At 46.0% G+C, this 20,254-nt stretch overlaps 1 protein-coding gene across 1 annotated transcript; it reads right to left on the minus strand.

Annotated features, from left to right (window-relative positions):
* Window positions 1-66: 66 nt before the first annotated feature.
* Window positions 67-19,453, minus strand: nwd1 (NACHT and WD repeat domain containing 1). The gene is given in 26 exon segments (XM_042006834.1): window positions 67-282; window positions 284-405; window positions 1,128-1,233; window positions 1,400-1,422; window positions 1,425-1,485; window positions 1,488-1,607; window positions 1,609-1,740; window positions 1,743-1,796; window positions 1,799-1,888; window positions 1,890-1,962; window positions 2,532-2,806; window positions 2,930-3,092; window positions 3,171-3,247; window positions 4,211-4,468; window positions 6,487-6,686; window positions 6,984-7,106; window positions 7,301-7,498; window positions 7,578-7,742; window positions 8,021-8,138; window positions 8,287-8,440; window positions 11,999-12,202; window positions 13,415-14,693; window positions 14,772-15,126; window positions 15,641-15,757; window positions 16,513-16,598; window positions 18,260-19,453. Coding segments are annotated over 26 exon segments (4,857 nt in total). The 5' UTR covers window positions 18,375-19,453; the 3' UTR covers window positions 67-93.
* Window positions 19,454-20,254: the final 801 nt, after the last annotated feature.

A 20,254-nucleotide genomic window follows, 5' to 3' on the forward strand; every position in this document is an offset into this window, starting at 1 on the left:
GAGTAACAGACTTCATCAGGTGTGTTGCAGCAGGGAAACTTGTAAAACCTGTAGGATGCTGGTCCTGAAGGACCAGGATTGACAATCCTGGTCCTACACTATGACACAGGTGGAGGAGGGCTTTTCTCTGAGCATGCTCATGAGGCTTAGATTGAACTGGGCTGGGTTAAAGTCCTGGAGGTTGGACCCAGATGTCTGCTGACGGTCCCGGATTTTATCCCTGGAGGTGACCCGGAATGGGCCTTCACGTTCCTCAGAGGGTTGTTAGTCCAGACGGATCTGGTTCTGGACACTGAAATGCCTCCCTGATGACATAACCGAGCCGGGATAAACCCACGAAGCCGTTCCTGAAGGTCACCATCCGGATCACGGTAGAGTGGAAGTCCTGAACATACAGCAACTTTCCTGAAACCGAAAGTTAATGACGAAAACGTGAGTCACATGACCAGCATGTTAGCAGGCTGATCAGAAGTGATAAATATGTTGCTCCTGATCGTCCTCAGCTGATTCTGAATTAATCGCATTGATGGGTACAGTACCTGTTTGGATTTTTGGCAGCTAGTATAAAGTTGTAATTTAATCCTGTTTTTTTAAATCATCTTTAAATGTGAGAATGTGTTGTTGGAAATGCTGTTTACAACACTGAGCGTGATCTATAGCAATAACCTTGTGTTTTCTGTCCATTCTTCATTATTTCCCATAGATGTAGCATAAACAGGCTTTGGAAGACGTTCCTTCGTCCTCGTTTTATCAATGACTAAAAACACCAGAAATCTGCGAGCGTCTGCATCTGGGATCTGCAGCAGATGTGGCGTCCGTCAGGACTCTGTCCTTGGCCATCATCATTTTTAATGAATGAATTTTAAACTAGTTTAAACTTCCTGGGTCTTACAAGTTTTCTGAACAGGATTTAAAGCTCTTAGCCCACCTTACAGTTGGAGGATGATACTGTACGTCAGAGTAAATAAAAAATCTGACACTTTTCAATCAGGATTATTGACCCAAAGAATGAATGATAGTGATCCCAGGACAGAGCCCTGAGGGACACCTTTAGGTTTTTGCTTCAACTCATTATGTTTTTACAAGTTATGTAATCCAACATGTGGACCATACCTGGACAGTCTTACCTGTGACCACATCCCAGACCTTTATGGTTCTGTCCTGAGATCCTGTGAAGACAAACTGATCACTTTCTGAGAACACAGCTGAGACGACGCCCTCGAAGAAGAAACCCTGACAATGATGGGAGGAGGAAAACATCAGCAGAGTGTTATCATGGAAACCATGACATCATCAGCATAGTGACAGCGTTTATCTGCCTCAGTGGGACAGAGAAATTTTAACTTCATAGATCTGGTAACTCAGAGAAAGTTCATACCTAAACTACATCCACTCTGACCTGGTACTCCATGGTGTGGTCAGGACCAGTGGGTTCAGAGCCCACAGCCTCTGCACGATGTCCTCAGAGCCCACCAGGGCATGTGTCACCCCAGGTTACTGGCCGTCACACAGGTCACTCTGCTGGGATGAAGCTGCAGGTCGACGCTGGTGCCGCCGCTGAAGTCATGTAACTTCACCTCGCCGCCATCCCGTCCCGTTACAGCAGCCGGTGCGGTCAGGCAGCAGCGCCATGCAGGACAGGGGGGCATGCAGGAGGGACAAGGGGAGCCTCTCCAAGGGTCCCTCCACCCCGTGGAGGAAGCTGTCTCTGGTGGTGATCTCGAACAGACACCACTGAGTCCCTCATAGGCCACTGCCATGTGCTTCTCCTGAGAGATGATGGCCAGGCAGAGCACGGCTCTGAAAGGCTCTCTGGGGGGGGGATACAGAGCGTCTCCTGGGGCAGGCTTAACGGGTAGATGAGGACGGTGCCGCTGGTCAGACACAGGCAGGTAAACGTTGTGCTGAGCGAACTCCAGACAGGAAACCTCAGCAGTGACGGCCAGGCGTTCAGACCGGGAAACCTAAGCAGAGGTTTCAGGTCTGTAAGCACCCACATGGAGACCCAGAAGCAGTTTTAACCATTTCCTCCCCTCCATACATCTATCCATCCATCCGTCATCCATCCATCTGTCATCCATCCATCCATCCATATCAATCCATCCCTCCATCCATCTGTCATCCATCCATCTGTCATCCATCCATCCATCCATCATCCATTCATCCATCCATCCATCCATCCATCCATCCGTCCATCTGTCCATCCATCCATCCATCCATCCATCCATCCATCCATCTGTCATCCATCTGTCATCCATCCGTCATTCATCCATCCATCCATCATCATCCATCCATCCATCTGTCCATCATCCATCTATCATCCATCCATCCATCTGTCCATCTATCTATCCATCCATCCATCCATCCATCCATGAGTCCGTCATCCAGCTACTGGATAACCAAAGTTCAGCTGAATGAGGAGGGACTTTTAAATTTAAACCAGATGAGTCTCAGTAGGAACATCTGAGTGGAAATCCGACCGGGAATGTTTGTGAGGCATCTAATAAACCTCTTTCATCCCACTGCTCTGACCTGTGATGCTGTTCCAGACCATCACCTCCCTCTGGTTCTGATGGTGGACATAGAAAACCTGATCACCATCTCTGGTGATGGCGACATGGGCGGAGCCTGCAGGGATGTGGGCAGGAGCTTTGTTGCGGGTGTCGTATTCAAGACTCCAGAGCCAGATGGAGGCCGAGGCCGTCGAGGCTGAAACCACGAAGCTGTTGTAAAACATCATGGATATGACGGGAACGTGGGACCCACTCAGAGTGTCCAGCAGCTCTCCAGTGGTCACCGACCAGACCTGCAGGAAAACATGGACATCACTGGAAGGTCAGAGATCATAAAAAGACAAATTGGTCTTATCTTCCAGACTTCTGGAGGACACTTTCAGTCAGTCTTCCTGAATGTTTCTGGTTCTTCTCACTCGGATGAGCTGATCTGCAGCTCCGGAGGCGAGCCGGCGGCGGTCCGAGGAGACACAGGCTGATAAAACGCTGTCGTCATGATGGAGATCGAGGAACTTCTCCACACAGTCGCTGTTAATGTTGAAGAGGCTCAAAGTCTGCTCACATCCTGCAGGAGAAACCAGCCGTCAGAGATGTTTCCTCACCTGAACTCACCTGTCAAGACAAGGAGAACATCATGGTACCTGTTAACAGGATGGCTTTCATCCCTCCGTAACCAACAGCAACGATGGACGCAGAGGAAACTCAGCAGCTGTGTGTTCACCAGTCCTGCAGATCTGAAGATGAGGAGGAGGGAGGGTTTACTTCCGGTACTTACTAGAAGGTGGTTTTGATGATGAGGAAGGTGAGTTTATAATTCAATGATTCAAAGATGATGGTTCCTGAACTGCTCTGTACATTTGTCTGGTTTCAGGGTTCATCTCCACCAGGGTTAGTCTGCTAGATTCGGCCTGATTCAGGTCTTGGTTCAGTTGAGGGTTACAACATTTTTCCGGACTGAGTCTGCATTCACCTTTTAAATTGGACCCTTTTAATTAACGTGTTCCTCTCTCATCAGAGGCTGAAGAATTAATGATGGAGACAAACCAACGAAGAAGAAAACTGGGTCATCTATTGGTTAACTTGTTGTTTCCATGAGAGTCAAACATGGAGTTACATCAGACCCTAGCAGCCTTGCTTGATCAGATTTCATTCAAAGTTTTTACTATGTTCTTCAGCGTCTTGACCACAAGACATTTCTCGTGGTCAGAAGTCTGCTTCCTGCATCTGGTCTACTTGAAGCGGACTGGGATTCGGACCAAGATACCTTCACAATCCAAACAAAGCAACTTTCCCAGCAACGGACAGGACTGGATTTAAAAGTCTGATGGGAATGGGCTTTTAATCTTATTTAGCTGACAGATTCCAGGTTGTTCGTCTGGTGAACGACGAATTTCCACACAGATTAAGTCATGGAGTTCCTCGTGGTTCTGGTCTGGGACAATTTCATCGCTTCCTCTATTACCTGGAGTAAATCCAGTACGCTCAGTTCATCAGCTGCACCTCATGTTCTGAGTCACAGACGTTGAACCAACAAACTGCAGATCTGAGTAACATCTGATCTGAAACTTTGAGAATTTCCTTTTTTATTTGTTTTAATCCAGTTCACAACATTACGAGTAAATATTAAATATTAGTATCGGAGCTTTTTAAAGAGATCCAGAGAGGAAACTTTAGCATTTCTGACCGATGGAGCTCACCTGGTGAAGGAATCCTTCCTCCGACACCACCAACACTTTCCCACGTTGGGGCAACATCACAGAGGCCACCAGGTTCAGACTCCTCAGGTCCTCCAGCTGAGTCTCCACAGGTCGATTCTTCTTCAGCGGATGAGAAATTCTGACCCGACCCGAGTCCCACAGAGACACCACGGATCCTCCCAAAACCCCCAGAATCTGTGAGGCCTTGTCATCACTGCTGAGGTGGAGCTCTGCCCCATCCTGCCTCCACACCTTCACCTGCAACGACATGGCTGCCATCAGCTGCCACTTCACCTCAGCTGGTTCACACCTGGATCCACCAGACCTCAGACCAGGACAGGTTAGGGGTTCTGGCCCAGACCCGAACAGCCAGGGTCAGGAAGGTCTGATTCAGACTCTGGGCCTCGTTTCTAAATCTGGCGTAGGAACAGAAACCAGCGTACGCCAGTTCTGGCCAACTTCTGGGATTTATAAAGACCAGACTCGGTGGGAGAACGTCTCTACCTCCACGGCTACTCTGACCTGCCGTACACACAAAATCTGGAGGAACTGCGACGCCAACAGTCCAGAATAAAACCAGAGATGATGTGAAACCTGAGACGTTCGTTCACGATCTCATATTACCTTTCACACCACGTTAGATATTAAAGCTGTTTGCAGACACCAATAAAGAGGCATGTTTGATATTAAAACTCCTGAAGAAGAAGAAAAAGAAATCAGGATGAGCAGAGAAGCATGAAGCTCAACCAGGAAAACATGTTCTGTCATCGTGGAACAAAACTTCCATTCAGGCTGAATAAGGCGACAGTTTGCTGCAGCAGGTTCCACACATTATAATCATAACTATTACGTAACATGGTCGCCATGGAAACGTGCTGTCAGACTACAGTCAGGTGTTTCCACCTGTAGCTGTTCAGACTGCCGTGTGTTGTTCCAGGAGGAACCAGGCGGAACCAGGAGGAACCAGGAGGAACCAGGCCAGGAGGAACCAGGAGGAACCAGGAGGAACCAGGAGGACCCAGGTCAGGAGGAACCAGGCTGTGCCAGTTCCTCTGCAGGTGCTAACTGGGTTTCTGGCAACCAGCACCTTCCAGAGGGACCCAGCTGCCAGGTCGGGGATCTCACAGTCGACCTTCAGACATGTTAGACGGCATCATCGATTCGTCCCAACGTTACATGAACTTTCCTCTCTGGAGGAGAACAGGAAACACTAAGATGTAGTTTGCAGCAACGTCCGGTTTCCCCGATGGAATCGCTGCTGGTGAGAACCAGGAAAGATGAAACGATAATAAATAAAATAATCCCAGGGGGGAATTACAAAGTGGAAATGAAAACATTTTCATTCTCTAAAGGTCCAGATCATGTGTGGTTCAACATGTGGCTCATCAGCCTGGGTGGACCCAGTGGATTCATCTGCTTCATCCCCACTAACATAGCTCCTAGGGTCATCAGGACGTGCAAACCCAGGGAGGAATAAGAGGAGTTTTCATTTCTCCACAAAGCTCAAAAGCTTTGTGGAGAAATAAATCTCCTGCAGCTTCTTGTCCACCTGGTTAATAGAGATGATGGTTCCCTCTGCACCTGCAGGACTTCCTCTGAGGACGCGGCTGCTGTGGTGCTGGGTGGAGTCTCTGGCCTCACCCTCTCCACCCACAGCTGGAGCCCCGCCCACCCAGCTGGAACACCAGGAACTATAAAGAAATATTATTTAACACTAAATAAACTGCTACCAGTCTCAGGCGTATCTGTATGTTCATTTTCTAGATGAAAACAAAGGAATAAATGAGCTGATCCTCTTCTCTGGTGTCATCTTCTGACACGGCGTTGACAGCGTCTCCACCTGCTGCCCTCCTCCACCTTTCTGACCTGGTGATGACCACACCGTCCCCACCAGATAAAACCTGTTCTAGTTTTCCAACGTGGTCCACAGGATGTCCGTCTCATATTCCGAAGAATTCCACATCTTCCCTCTTTTTCCCTCCTGAGTCATCATCATCATCGTCTACCTGACCTTTTATAGCCACCATGTGGGCGGGGCAAGGCGCTCCCTCACGTGCACCAACTTTAGAGTAGATTCTGGTTTATAAAAGAAGCAGGTGTGGGACGTGCATGTGCACGATTTTAGAAATCTGGAAGTTTTTGTGCGCCTCCTGTGGTCGGCTTTGCTACGCTCCAGTTTAGAAATGAGGCCCCTGGACAGTAGGGATTGGGGGTCCAGGACTAAACAAACATGGAAACGACTTTAAATACACCATCAGGCTCCACCCACCACCTACCTGTGTCCTGGTGTAAACAAACAGCAGCTCTTTCCACAGGTGGAGGTGAACTGATGAGGGGGTGGAGCCAATTGGGGCCGCCTCCTGGACGCAGAACAGCTGTTGGCCTTTCACCAGGCTCCACCTCCTCAGAGAGCCATCAGCAGCCAATGAGATGCAGTGAGCGGAGCTGTCAATCACCTTCACAGACAAGATGGCCGCTACGCACCAAAGGCACACCAATTCATCATCATCATCATCATTACGTCACTTTAAAAACAATACAAAAAAACAACAAAGCTGCAGATCTGGTGGTTATAGAAGGTTGTTACTGCTAGTCATGGTTAACTGGTTTTATTTAATTTTCTCTCAACAGCTTTAAATTAAATCAAGTTTAATATAATTGGCATGTGTATCTTCTCAGATTAATGGAGGAAGACATGGACCGGTTAAATATGAAATATTTACCTGAGTGAAATGTGTTCTGATTTTAGCATCTTGTGAGCTGCAGCGTTTACCTGTGTGACCCAGCAGAGCGTGCAGGAGCTGTTTGTCCGTGAGGCTCCAGACCGCCACTACGCCGTCATCCGAACCTCCAACCAGCAGCTGCAGCTCCGTGCTGACGTCCATGCAGACCACACCTGGAAACAGAAGGATCAGGTTTTACTTCCATCGTGGTTTTTATTATTTAGAAGTTGGTGTCATCAGAAACCCGATTTATACCAGAAAAAAGATCACAAACAGAAGCAAAGAAACGAGTTCATGGAGACCAGCACTGCATGGTTTTGGTTCTGATCAGTTCATTAAACATTAACACGATTTTGTGGAGTCCGACCTCCGTGCAGAGCAGTCAGCGTGTGCTGCAACGCCCCCCCCGGCTGCTGCAGGAAGCTGCACTTCGGGATAAGAACCGGGTCCGGACACGTTCTGAACCATTCTTCACACTGGCTGCAGAGCCGGCCAATCACAGTGGGGAAGGCGGAGCTTAGGGAAGATAGACGGCCCAGCAGCTCGGTGTAAAACACAGAAACATCTGGAAACGGAGACAAACAACAGCTGCTCACCGAGTTCTGACCCAAACAGGCTGGAAGTAAAAACTGAACCACACCAACCCATGTGACTGTCCCCGAAGTCCAGGCTGGTCTGGATCAGGACCAGAGCGTCTCTGATCAGTCCGGTTTCAGCACAGTCCATGTACCTGGAGCAAAGATCCAAGTCATGGATCACACTGGACACACCGCAGACCCGAATCTTACAGAACAACCACTCAGGACTGCCTGTAGACAAGAAACACAGAGCCAACCACATGAGTTAAACCAGATCAGACTGGTTAAACCAGGCCAGACAGATTTAACCAGACCACATGGGTTTAATCTGAACATGACAGGTTTAACCTGGACCAGATGGGTTAATCTGGACCAGATGAGTTAACCTGGACCAGATGGGTTAAACTGAACCAAATGGGTTTATTTGGACTATAAAGTTTTAACCTGGACCAGATGGGTTAAACTGGACCAGGCAGGTTTTACTGGAACACTGCATTAACTCATCTCACTTATGACTTCCTGTCGTAGATCCTCCCACAGCCCAGAATGCAGCAGGTGATAGGGCAGTTCCTGGAGCTTCCTGGCATTAGCCAATCCAGGAGCAAACCACAGAGGCTGGGGTGGGACCTGTTGGATGACAAAACTAGTCAGAGGAAATCCTTCATACGATCAGCTGAGAGGACATGCTGTTTCAGGATGGAGATTTTATCGGACGTGTGATGCCACAACTCTGTCTGGAAGTTTCTGTGGTCGCCGTCAGAGGAGTCGTCCATACCTTCCTGTCGGACAGCAGCAGCGACAGACCTGGCAGACTCACTGGCTTCAGTTTGTCTGACCACCGACCCAGGAAGTACTCTGCCAGGATCCTATGACTCCGCCCCCGTCGGTCTGATGATAGGTAGCGGACTGTAACTGCCTCAGACAGACGCCTGAACAGAAACATCCAGTTATTCCAGAAGTTTTCAGATTCATTTGCCCATTCATAGCATAATAATTGTTTCCATCATCATTATTTTTATGATAATCTTCATCATTATTATCATCATCAATATAGTCATTGTCACTATCATCATCATAACCACCACTGTCATCATCATCACCATCGTCATCATTATCATCATCATCATCATCACCATCATCATCATAGTCATCATCACCATCATCATCGCTATCACGATCATCATCATAACCACCACTGTCATCATCATCATCATCATCATTATTATCATCACCATCATCGTTATGGTCATCATCACCATCATCATCATAACCCCCACTGTCATCATCATCATCATCATCATCATTATTATCATCACCATCATCATCATCATTATGGTCATCATCACCATCATCATCATCATCATAACCACCACTGTCATCATCATCATCATCATCATCATTATTATCATCACCATCATCATCATCATTATGGTCATCATCACCATCATCATCATCATCATAACCACCACTGTCATCATCATCATCATCATCATTATCGTCATCATCATCTTTACCACATCATCATCATAACCACCACTGTCATCATCATCATCATCATCATCATTATTATCATCACCATCATCATCATCATTATGGTCATCATCACCATCATCATCATCATCATAACCACCACTGTCATCATCATCATCATCATCATTATCGTCATCATCATCTTTACCACATCATCATCATAACCACCACTGTCATCATCATCATTATTATCATCACCATCATCATCATCATTATGGTCATCATCACCACCATCATCATCATCATAACCACCACTGTCATCATCATCATCATTATCGTCATCATTACTATCACCATCATCATCGTAACCACCGCTGTCATCATCATCACCATTTTCAGCATCATCATCATAACCACTGCTGTCGTCATCATCTTCATCATCACCATTATAATCATCATCATCATAACCCCCACTGTCATCATCATCATCATCATTATTATCATCACCATCATCATCATCATTATGGTCATCATCACCATCATCATCATCATCATAACCACCACTGTCATCATCATCATCATTATCGTCATCATCATCATTACCACATCATCATCATAACCACCACTGTCATCATCATCATTATTATCATCACCATCATCATCATCATTATGGTCATCATCACCACCATCATCATCATCATAACCACCACTGTCATCATCATCATCATTATCGTCATCATCACTATCACCATCATCATCGTAACCACCGCTGTTATCATCATTACCATCATGCTTTGCATGAAAAATCAGTTTATGCATATTAAAAACAAAACGAGCCTTTGCACACATCAAAAGAGACTACATAACAAAAAAAAAAAACAGTTGCACGCACAAACATGCATATATATACACAAAGCAGATACACACACACCCCTACCCCCATTCTGCACATGAGTCCTTGATTTCTGTCTCTGTACTAAAAGTAGTATAAAACACTAAAAGTAATAACCATCTGGTTTGATGCTGCTGTGAGGAAACTATATCATGGGGATCCATCCACACCAGGAGCCAGTCCACCCATGTCCTACAGAGGCCGCCATCATGGCAACCACGACAAGGGCGATCACCGCAGCAACAACCCCCAGACTGAGCAGGCAAAACCCCAGCATGGAGTATCCCCATGAGGAAAACACTGGAGTTAAAACAAAGATTAAGAGTAAGTAAATAAATAATAACTACAGCTGAGTAAAATTAAATGAAAATAAAGTAACAAGATATAAAATTAAAATTAGCTTAAGATCAAATACAATTTAGTTAAATGCTAAGCTAAAAAGGTCTTAAGCCTCTTTTTAAAAACATCAACGTTCTCTGCAGCCCTGAGGTTCTCTGGCAGACTGTTCCACAGACGAGGGCCGTAACAATGGAAAGAGGCCTCACCAAAAGTCCTGGTCCTCACCCTTGGAACAACTAATAGACCGCTACCAGAGGACCTCAGGGTCCGCGAGGGTTCATAATTTAAAAGAAGGTCTGATAAATAAGAGGGCCCAAGACCATTAAGACATTTCTAAACTACTAAAAGAACCTTAAAATCAACCCTGAAACGCACGGGGAGCCAATGCAGCGATTTTAAAACTGGTGTGATGTGTTCCCGTCCTCTGGTCCTCGTCAGAACTCGTGCTGCCGAGTCCTGAAGCAGCTGTAGGTTTAAGATGGACATTTGGGAAGACCAGAGAGCAGGGCATCACAGTAATCTAATCTACTAGAAATAAAAGCATCAGCACCTTCGTGCAGGTAGGGAGAGAAATGGGTGGACTCTGGCGATGTTTTTAAGATGATAAAATCCAGTTTTTGTGAAATTTCTGATGTGTGGAATAAAATCAAGCTGAGAGTTAAAAAGAACACCCAGGTTTCTCACGCACTGAGAGGGATTGAAATTATGTAGTTTTGATTAAACAATCTCTCTCTTGCCCTCAGGACCAATATTTAAAACCTCGGTTTTGTCTTGGTTAAGCTGTAAGAAGTTCTCTGCCATCAGTGACTTAATATCTAAAATACAGTTTAAAAGGACGTTAACTGGCTCCAGGGCATCAGGAGACATGGTGATGTAAAGCTGTGTATCATCAGCATAGCTGTGGAAATCAATGCCGTGTCTCTTGATGACATCCCCAATAGGCAACGTGCAAATTAAAAAGTTTTGGGCCTAAAATTGATCCCTGGGGAACCCCACACTTGACTTTAGCATGTATCCATACTTACAAAGAATTTTTGATTTATAAGATAGGAGTAAAACCATTTTGGAACGGTACCTGAGAGGCCAACCAGACTTCTGAGTCTGTCTAGTAAAATCCGGTGATCAACTGTATCGAAGGCGGCACTAAGATCCAGTAGAACCAGGACAGAAAGTTTATGTGAGTCTAAACGTCTAAAGACTAAAAAAGTCTAAGGTCATTAACAATTTTTAAAAGGGAGTCTCGGTACTGGGGTTTGATCTGGAATTTTGGGTTATTCTTGTTTTCTGTAATAAGATTGGAAAAATGAAGGGTCCTGGCTTGTCTAAATGTTTTATTGTAGGTTTTAAGTTGTTCCTTAAAAATTTCTAAATAAATGATTTCCTCTCTGCTCTCCTGCAGTGTCTTTTGAGTTCTTTGTTTTGCTCATTCCTCCACGGTGGTGTGGGTTTGGATTATATTATTTTAGCTTTGAGAGGAGCTACAGCATCGATAGCTGTTTGCTGTTAAAATGATCCACAATGAAATCACATGATGCAGGTAAAATCTGAGCAGGAGTTTGGTTTAAAATTTGCAGCCACTTCAGACGTAATATATTGTTTCCTCACAGTTCTCATTGTTGGCGAAAAGTGATGATGGTGTGTGTTCTGGCTGCTATGTCAATCCAAGAATAATTTGCAGTTTGACGTAAATATGATTGCTCTTCCACTGCTCTGTCAGGATTTAAAGAACCACATTAACTACCAAACACAAATAATTTGATCATTGATTAATAATCAGGTATTTTACCGGCTGTTGAAGGAGATGGCAGCAACACCGCAGGTCCAGTGTTCCTCCAGCTGATCCTCGAGGTCATGTCTGAGCCTGGCCCAGAGGAAGGGGGGCAGACGGATCAAGGAGGGGGTCGGGGGGAGCGAGTACCTGTACACCTCACTAATGATGTCATCATCCAAGGACATGACATCACGCAGCTCCGCCTCCAGCAGACCGTCCCTGTGTAGAAATGATCAGCTTCTGTATCACATCTCAGAATATTTTCTGTTTTCTAGTTTCTGATTGGTCAGGATTTGAAGACCAAATAGAATTTGTTCATTTAAAGTTGATTGACAGCTTTCTGGACCAATCATCTTTCTCCAGACTTCCTCAGCTGATTACAGGAGTGCTAACGTTGGAACAGATGACGTCCCAGTCAGATTCCAGTAAACATTAACCTGACAGACTGAATCTGAGGAATATATTTGTTTTCATGGTGTCAGTTTTTTTCTTGTTTGTTTCCACCTGAGGACGTCAGGGTGGTGCGTGTAATTACACTTAATTACACTAATTATACAATATGAGCTTAATACAAGACATGAGCAGCATGAGTGGGAATTTATCTGAAGGAACCATGTTTAGGAGTCTCATTTTGATCCGTCGGAGATTTTTTTGAGACAAGACTTGAATAAGCCAAACAGTTGTCCTGATCCGGATCAGACTGGTTCACCAGCGCCAGTTACCACGATAACTCAGTTGGGATTTATTTAAGCCACATTGATGGAACAGAACTCTTTAGCCGGACTTATGGAAAGCATTGAGATTTTCCCTGAGTCCTCCTTGATGGAGAACCTCTCTGGTGGTCATTGTTCATGTTGTTGTCTATGTATTTTCCTGTAGGTGCTCCTGATGGTTCTCTACTTTGTTTTCCTAGAACTGTAAATGTATAGTTTCTTTAAGATGCAGCAGCTGGTTGTTTGGTTTAACTTTGTTTTAATTGTACAGTTTTTGTTTTTCTAATGTATCTTCAACTTCTTTGGCTCTTTTGTGTGCTCTCCTGGTCAAGTCCAACAAAATATACAAGTCAGCAGTAAACTAAAATAAATAAATAATGCTAAAAGATAAAAGAAATAATTACATGAAATTATGAAAATGAATAAATTAGATACAAGATAAAAAAATAAAATATAATCACATTGATTAAATAAAAAAAAGAATAGGTAAATACAATCCAGCTTTATTTATAAAGCACTTTAAAAACAACCAGAGAGCTGTACAGAGCACTAACTAAACTGACCATAAAGCTGTATATTAAACAACGAACCTGCTTCAGACTCTGTTTATTGGATGTGAGGAGACATCGCCATGGAGACCACCTTCACCAAACTTAAATTTAAATATAAAGTTTTCCAGACTGTCTGGATCAGAACTTCATTGGTCTTTCAGTCTCACCTTGCTAGAGCGATGTATCCCAAGGCCCCGCCCACCAGCTCCTGCCCATGTTTCTCCTCCAGCCTCAGCAGAAGCTGTGACATCACTTCCTGTGTGCTGGTACCCAGCTCGGTCCAGGGGGTGAAGGACGACCAGCGTTTGGCTGCAGACAGAATCAGTTTCAGGTGGAGAGGACATCCGGTCGGTTGGACGCTCTGCAGGACAGCGTCTCTCTGCTCGCCGGTAAGTGTTCGTTCAGACGCTCGCAGGTACGATTCCATGATGTGTTCGCTGTCATCATGAGATAAACGCTCCACCTCAAAGAAGCTGTCCAAAGAGTCCATCTTTAGCCGCATGCTAGCGAACACCTCACTGCAGGTGTCCATGGAGACCAGCAGGTGTACGTTGGGCGGGACATAGGCTGGCAGCCACCGGAGCTTCTGTGCGTGATGTCGATCTGCCAGCTGGTCCAGAGAGTCCAGGACAATGAGCAAAGTGTTCCCTTGATGAGAAACCTCCTCCAGGAGGTTCTTGAACAGCTGCAGCAGCTCCAGGTGAGAGCAGGTCTTGACCTGGGGGGGCGGAGCCAGACCGCAGGCCAGGCTCACCTGCAGGCAGACACTGCGGAGGACGTGGTCGATGTCAGGTCTCTGAGGATGACGGGACGCCAGCAGCCTGATCACCAGCGTCGCCCTGCCCTCCATGACCCTTTGGATCTCCTGTGCCACTTTGCAGAGCAGGGCGGTCTTCCCCATGCCGGCGGCGCTGTGGACCACCAGCGGGCCATGCCAGGCTTTGGTCGACTCCCACATGGCGAGGTGGATTTTACCTAGCAGCCCCTCTCTGCCATGAAGGTCTCCACACAGCTTGGTGCTCAGATGTTGCCTCATCTCTTCAACCATCCAGTCTTCCTCGGTACTTCCCCAGATCCTCCTGCTCCCCGGGGCTGTTGAGTCCAGCATGGTTCTGATCTGGTTCTTCATCTGTGAGACGAGCTGCTGGCAGAGGCTGTCCAGGTACTGAGCATGCTCTCTGCGTTTCGGGTCGATGCTTCCTCTGCTGAGCTCCACGCTGTGCAGGTTAAGGATCTTCTGCGAGGTGGCGTTGAGTTGTGACTTGAGCCCGGCGAGTAGCTCCCGAGCTTCAGCGTCCAGCAGCCCGTCAGCGGTCACGTCCATGAACCTGACGAGACGTTTAGGTCCATCCCTCTTTCTCTGGCGGGGAGTCTCTCGGATGAAGAGCAGAGCAGCAGACTCCTGGCCGTCTCTCCACAGACCCTGCTGGACCTCCTGCTCAGTGACTGTGGACGAGAAAAAGAGGACATTGAGACACTGTGAGACAATGGAACAAGCTGAATGGGACGTGTCCACTCTCTGACCTGATGTGTAGAAGTCTCGTTTCTGCTCAGCTGTGATGTCGGCGGTGGCCTCGGCATCAGTCGCCGCTGAGCGTAGGAGCTGCAACAGCTGACCCTCTGTGAGACGCCAGGAGAGGACATCGCTGTCGTGCTGCTCCTCACACTGAGGTCTAAGGTCACTGTAGTGGGGGAAGTGAGCTGTGATTGGTTGAAGGACGTAGGTGGGCGGGATAGCATTGTTGTCCTTTAAGAACCACCGTTGGAGCTGCGTGATGCCTTCAGGATTTTTTGAGAGTTTGGACAGAAGAACCTCAAACAGTTTTTCTGGGATGAGTCGAGGAAGAGCTCGGTGTCCGTACCTGTTCCCCAGCAGGGCCTTTAGAGCCCACAGAAGAGAAATGTAGAAAAGAAAAAGAAAGAGCTGGAATGCCAATGTGGTCATGAGAAAAGAAGGTCGTCAACTTTTAGGTCTCAAGTTTTATCTTTCAGGACATAAAAACAACCTCAGAGGATCATCATGGTGGATCAGACTGGGTCCATTCTTACCACATCACAGGGATCCAGAGGGTCAGTACCAGACCTCATCCTGACTGTGGGAACCAGGCAGACTGGAGGAGGTCTCAGTATGGTCCAATCAGAGTCCAGACCTCATCCTGCTGCTGGAGGAGCTTCTAGAAGCTGATGGAGAGGAAGCAGGCTCTGTTCAGTAAATGACCCCATGTGATCTGATGATGATCATCTGAGGTTGGAGGTTCTGACCGCTAACACCTGAGGCGGAGCAGATGGGTTTTTATGTCCTGACATGTAAAACCAGAGAACTGAAAGCTGGAGTTTCTTTTTTCAGGTAAATGATGTCCAACAGGTGGAGAACAGGAAGTAGCAAAACTCACAATGAAAGTTGGACCAGCTGAAATCCTCTTACAGGTCTGGATCTCCTGCAGTGAGACCTCACAGGCTTCATGGTCTCCAAACGGGATGTTTCGTAAGCCCCAATGAAGGTCCACTACCTGGACAGGAAATGACCTCAAAGATGACTGAGCAGGTGCTAATCATGCAGAAGAAGTCCTCAAAGCAACATGTTGGGATGGAGTGGACTACAAAAAACCCTCAGGAGGCCCAAACAGTGACGTCCACCCACCTGCAGGGTTCTCTAGGTCTGGATCAGAGGTGATGCAGACCGGAAACAGCCTCAGAACTTAGTGTTAGGGCCAGTTCTGGGTTTGGATCATGTTTAGATATCCTTTGTTTTAGTTCAATTTCTCCAGGTTTGTCCTTCCAGATTTCTAAATGACCCACCCTGCCCAGGTGTGACTGTTCCAGGATGAATGAGTTCTACGTCAGCTAGAGCCCCAGAATTCCCTCTGTCAGCTCCTGAACTGGTCCTGGTTCTGGTCCTGGTTGTGGTCCAACCATCCCAACATATTTACTTTCTTTCAGAAAAATTAATCAAAACTTGTCTTTAGTTTTATAAGAAGCTTTTCAGGACTTCGCATGTTTCTGTAAGTCTGATCTCTGGTCTCAGCAGATGGTTTCAGGTCTCTGGTGTCTGGTGTCTGGTCTCAGGTCTTAGGTCTCCTGTCTCAGGTCTCTGGTCCCAGCAGCTGGTCTCAGGTCTCAGATCTCCTGTCTCAGGTCTCTGGTCCCAGCAGCTGCTGGTCTTAGGTCCCAGCAGCTGGTCTCTGGTCTCAGGATATTTTGGCTCATGGATGTTGACATAATGCTGCAGGTTCAGGTTCCAGTCAGGAACCAGGTCTGAACTGACCTCAAAAATCAGACCCAGGCCACGACAGAAGGACTGGACTTCTGGGAAGGCGCTCTCCATCAGGACTTTCCTCTCGGTGCTCATATCTGGGTCCAGAGAAAAGATCTGGGTTCAGGTCTTCGAGATCAGTAAAAATTCATCTTTATTTCTATATAAACAAATTAAACAAGATGAAAGGAGCCTGGTTGGTTCAGAAACTGGACCCAGACCAGGTTCCAGACTGGGTTCCAGACCTGACACAGACCAGGTTCCAGTCCTGTCACTAAGAACACAAAACTGAGGCTACAAACCACACATACTCAATATCATCAGTGATCCGGCTATGAGGGTAAAATTGTGGGATCTGGTTTTGGACAAATATCTTATAACGTCTGAGACAGACCAGCTCTGGACCAGGCCTTCATCTCTGTGAGGGACTTCATCTCTGTGAGGGCCTTCATCTCTGTGAGGGCCTTCATCTCTGTGAGGGACTTCATCTCTGTGAGGGACTTCATCTCTGTGAGGGACTTCATCGCTGCGAGGACCTTCATTTCTTTAACACTAAGTCTTTTCCAGCTGCTTCTATCACTGCTTCTACATTCTGACCACAGCAGAATATATTAATGTTGTCAGTAAATAGAATAAAATGCCGCATTTTGGAAACTGTACATATGTCAGTAACATACAGAATAAACGACAATGGAGCAAACACTGAGCCCTGTGGGACACCGCAGGTCACTGCCAGCAGCTGGGAACCAACCACTGATGTGGATTTACTGGGATCTGTTCTCCAGATAGCTCCGGATCCAATGTTGCACCTCTAATCCCACATCTGTAAAGTTTCTTTAGTGATAATTTGTTATTCACAGTATCAAAAGTGTTGGTTGGATCTGGAAATACCCTGAGAACATAGCATTTATTTTCTGTTTTTAAAATATTTTCTACAAGATCCACTGATGCTAAGGTAGCGGTCCTGTTGGGTCTGAAGCCATAAGGCCGTTTACCTGGCTGGTGGAGTATAAAATCTTTTAAGGAATAACTTCTCCTGTATCTTAGGAAACTGTGAGAATTTGGAAATGGGTCTCCACTTAGTGAATTCCTGTTTTCTCACCAGCCTTGTGACTAGGGATCACTTCTTCATCCCTTCTGGAAACACACCTGAGGTTAAGTATTAGTGCACGTAAGTGGTCTGACGGCACTGAATCATTTCACACTGAAATGTCTCGTCTGTTTCAGTCAGCCAACTTTTTCTCTTCATTTTCATCAGTGGCTTAAATAAAATAAAGTTTTATCCAGATTAGATATTTATTTATCGGCTCTACTGGAGTTTTTTTTTTCCTTTAGCCACATTAGGTCCTATATTAGTAAAATAATTATTACATTGGTTTTCTGTTTCCCTGCTTTGATTAATAATTAGATTTTTTGTTAGAAATGTCGGGAATCTGATTTACCTTTTTGATTCATTTGTTTGAGATGCTTCATGTGTTTTTAATATTGCTTCTATTTTTTCAAAACCAGCACTAAAATGATTTATTTTACCTGATCTCTGCGTTTTATAGACACTCTGCCTCTTTAGTCCTGTTTTCTGGAGATCTCTACACAATGTGTCCTTTCCTTGCATGCCTTTTGAACCCTGTTAGCCGAGGCTTCTCAGTTAATCACCGTGATGGTCAGACATGTCAGTCGTTTAAAAGGCAGACCTTGGTGAATTCTGAGATAATCTCGACCTTCAGGATCTTCCTCTAATCCAAGATGAATCAGTTCTGACCTGTAAACGTGGAGCTGACGAACACTCGGATCATGTTGGTCTCTGTCCTCTGAACTCCGTCTGTCCTCAGGACGTCCTGCAGGCTGACGTCTCCTGCTGCTGGACGCTCGGCCATCCTCCTCAGCCTGAAACCTCTGTCGTCCTCTTCCTCCTCTTCCTCGTTTTCTTCTGCCTGATCTTCCCTCCCTCTGCTGCTTCAGTCCTCACAGAGTTTCCTCCACAACAACATGACCTCCCAGAGGAGCAGGAGGAGGAGGAGCTGCATGAGGAGCTGCAAGATTCAGGTCCAGGTTCTGGTCCAGATTCGGGTCAATTGTCTCTGAAAAAAACATCTTAGACATTGTCCCAGAAGAGCTCACCTGTTGTTCCAGAAGAGCTCATCTGTTCAGGTGTTGATGTTGTTTCACCTGAGCAGAGCAGGGGAGTCGGACCCTGGGGTGGAGTGGGGTCCCTGGGGGCCGCCACTCACAGCTGCAGCTCAGGCTAATTACCCTGAAGACAGGAGAGGGTACGAGGACAACAGGTGTGTTGGGAGTCTGACATCATCCAGGTGTTAATACAGAATATTAGAAATCATTCCTGATGAGATCAATCAGCTCGATTGATCAGCTGCTTCTGATAAAGGAGGGATGGTAGGAGCAGTGTTTCTGGATCTGATTTTCACTTCATTCAGTTCTTCTTACAAAGCTTCTCAGCTACAGATGATCAATCAGTGTGTTAGAGTAGAAAAATCCTGTTTATCAGGTTTTTCTCACATCAATAATATGAAATCGTCATTAGGTGTCAATAGTTTGGGAGTGCCCCAGGGATCAGTACTGGGTCTGCTGTATGCAGATGACACACTCATTTACTGTCAGCCCACATCAGCGATCCGGCAGTGGTTGGAGGAGGCTGTCGGCCCACGTCAGTGATCCGGCAGCAGTTGGAGGAGGCTGTCGGCCCACGTCAGTGGTTACAGTGGTAACCATCCACCAAATGGCGGTTGTGAGTGGTTGTAAACAGTCCTGGTGATGTTTTGGTCCTGATGTGATGTGGAATGTTGTTCCAGGCTTTGGTCAGAACATAAAAGAAAGATTGTTGTCCGTAACAGCTCCTAAAGGTGGTAGTGGTCCATTTGTCACTGATCTGGTTAAACGATCAGATCTGGGGTTAAGTTTTGGCTCTAAGGTAGCAGATCGGCATCTACTGAGCAGGTAGAAATACAGTTTAGTCCCATGACTCAGCACAAAGCTGTGAAAGGTTAGCTCATGGGACAGCGCCACAGCAAAGCAGTGGTGAGCCTGTGGTGGATCTTATAAACTCTGTTATAGAGTCTTGCTACTGGCTGAAGGATTTCATTGGTTATAAGTGTCCAAACAGGTAAACAATATCGGACAGTAATAAATAAAAAAAATCACTAACTTGAGATGTTATCCCAATGTCAGGAAATTTTGACCAGCTGATACGCAGATGAACTCAGTGGTGAAAAAGTGGTACGAGTTTTAAGAAGATTCATATCTACAGTACGAGAAACCTTTTAAGTACACGGATCTATTCATGCAGATGAACCAGTGCTGCCAACAGTAGCGCAGGCTGTAAGTTTTCTATATGCTGTGTTTTATTTCTATTAATTGTTGGATTTTAGTATTTGCTATTAAATGTAATGGATAATAAATGCATCAGGACTAGCTTAATCCATTAGAATGTTTTATAAATATTCATTGCATTGTACTGGCTGTTGTAATTAGTCTGTGTGTATTAGTTTACCTGGCCGGGGACTGCAGATGGAAATCAGCCAGTGGATAAATCTGCTACATCTTTTTTCTTCTGAGATGAATGTTTTTTTTGTGTACGGTCACAGACAAATAAGACAATAAACAAACAAACAAACTCATTTACATATTTTTGGATTACCCATCGTTAGGGGGGGGCAGAGGAACTTGGAAAGAGAGCTCTTCTTCAGGAATTCCTTCCATCTCTGGGAATATCTAGGAACTGGTCGGTCACATGACTCAG

Source organism: Melanotaenia boesemani, chromosome 14, assembly GCF_017639745.1.
Source record: "Melanotaenia boesemani isolate fMelBoe1 chromosome 14, fMelBoe1.pri, whole genome shotgun sequence".
NCBI classification, from domain to species: domain Eukaryota; kingdom Metazoa; phylum Chordata; class Actinopteri; order Atheriniformes; family Melanotaeniidae; genus Melanotaenia; species Melanotaenia boesemani.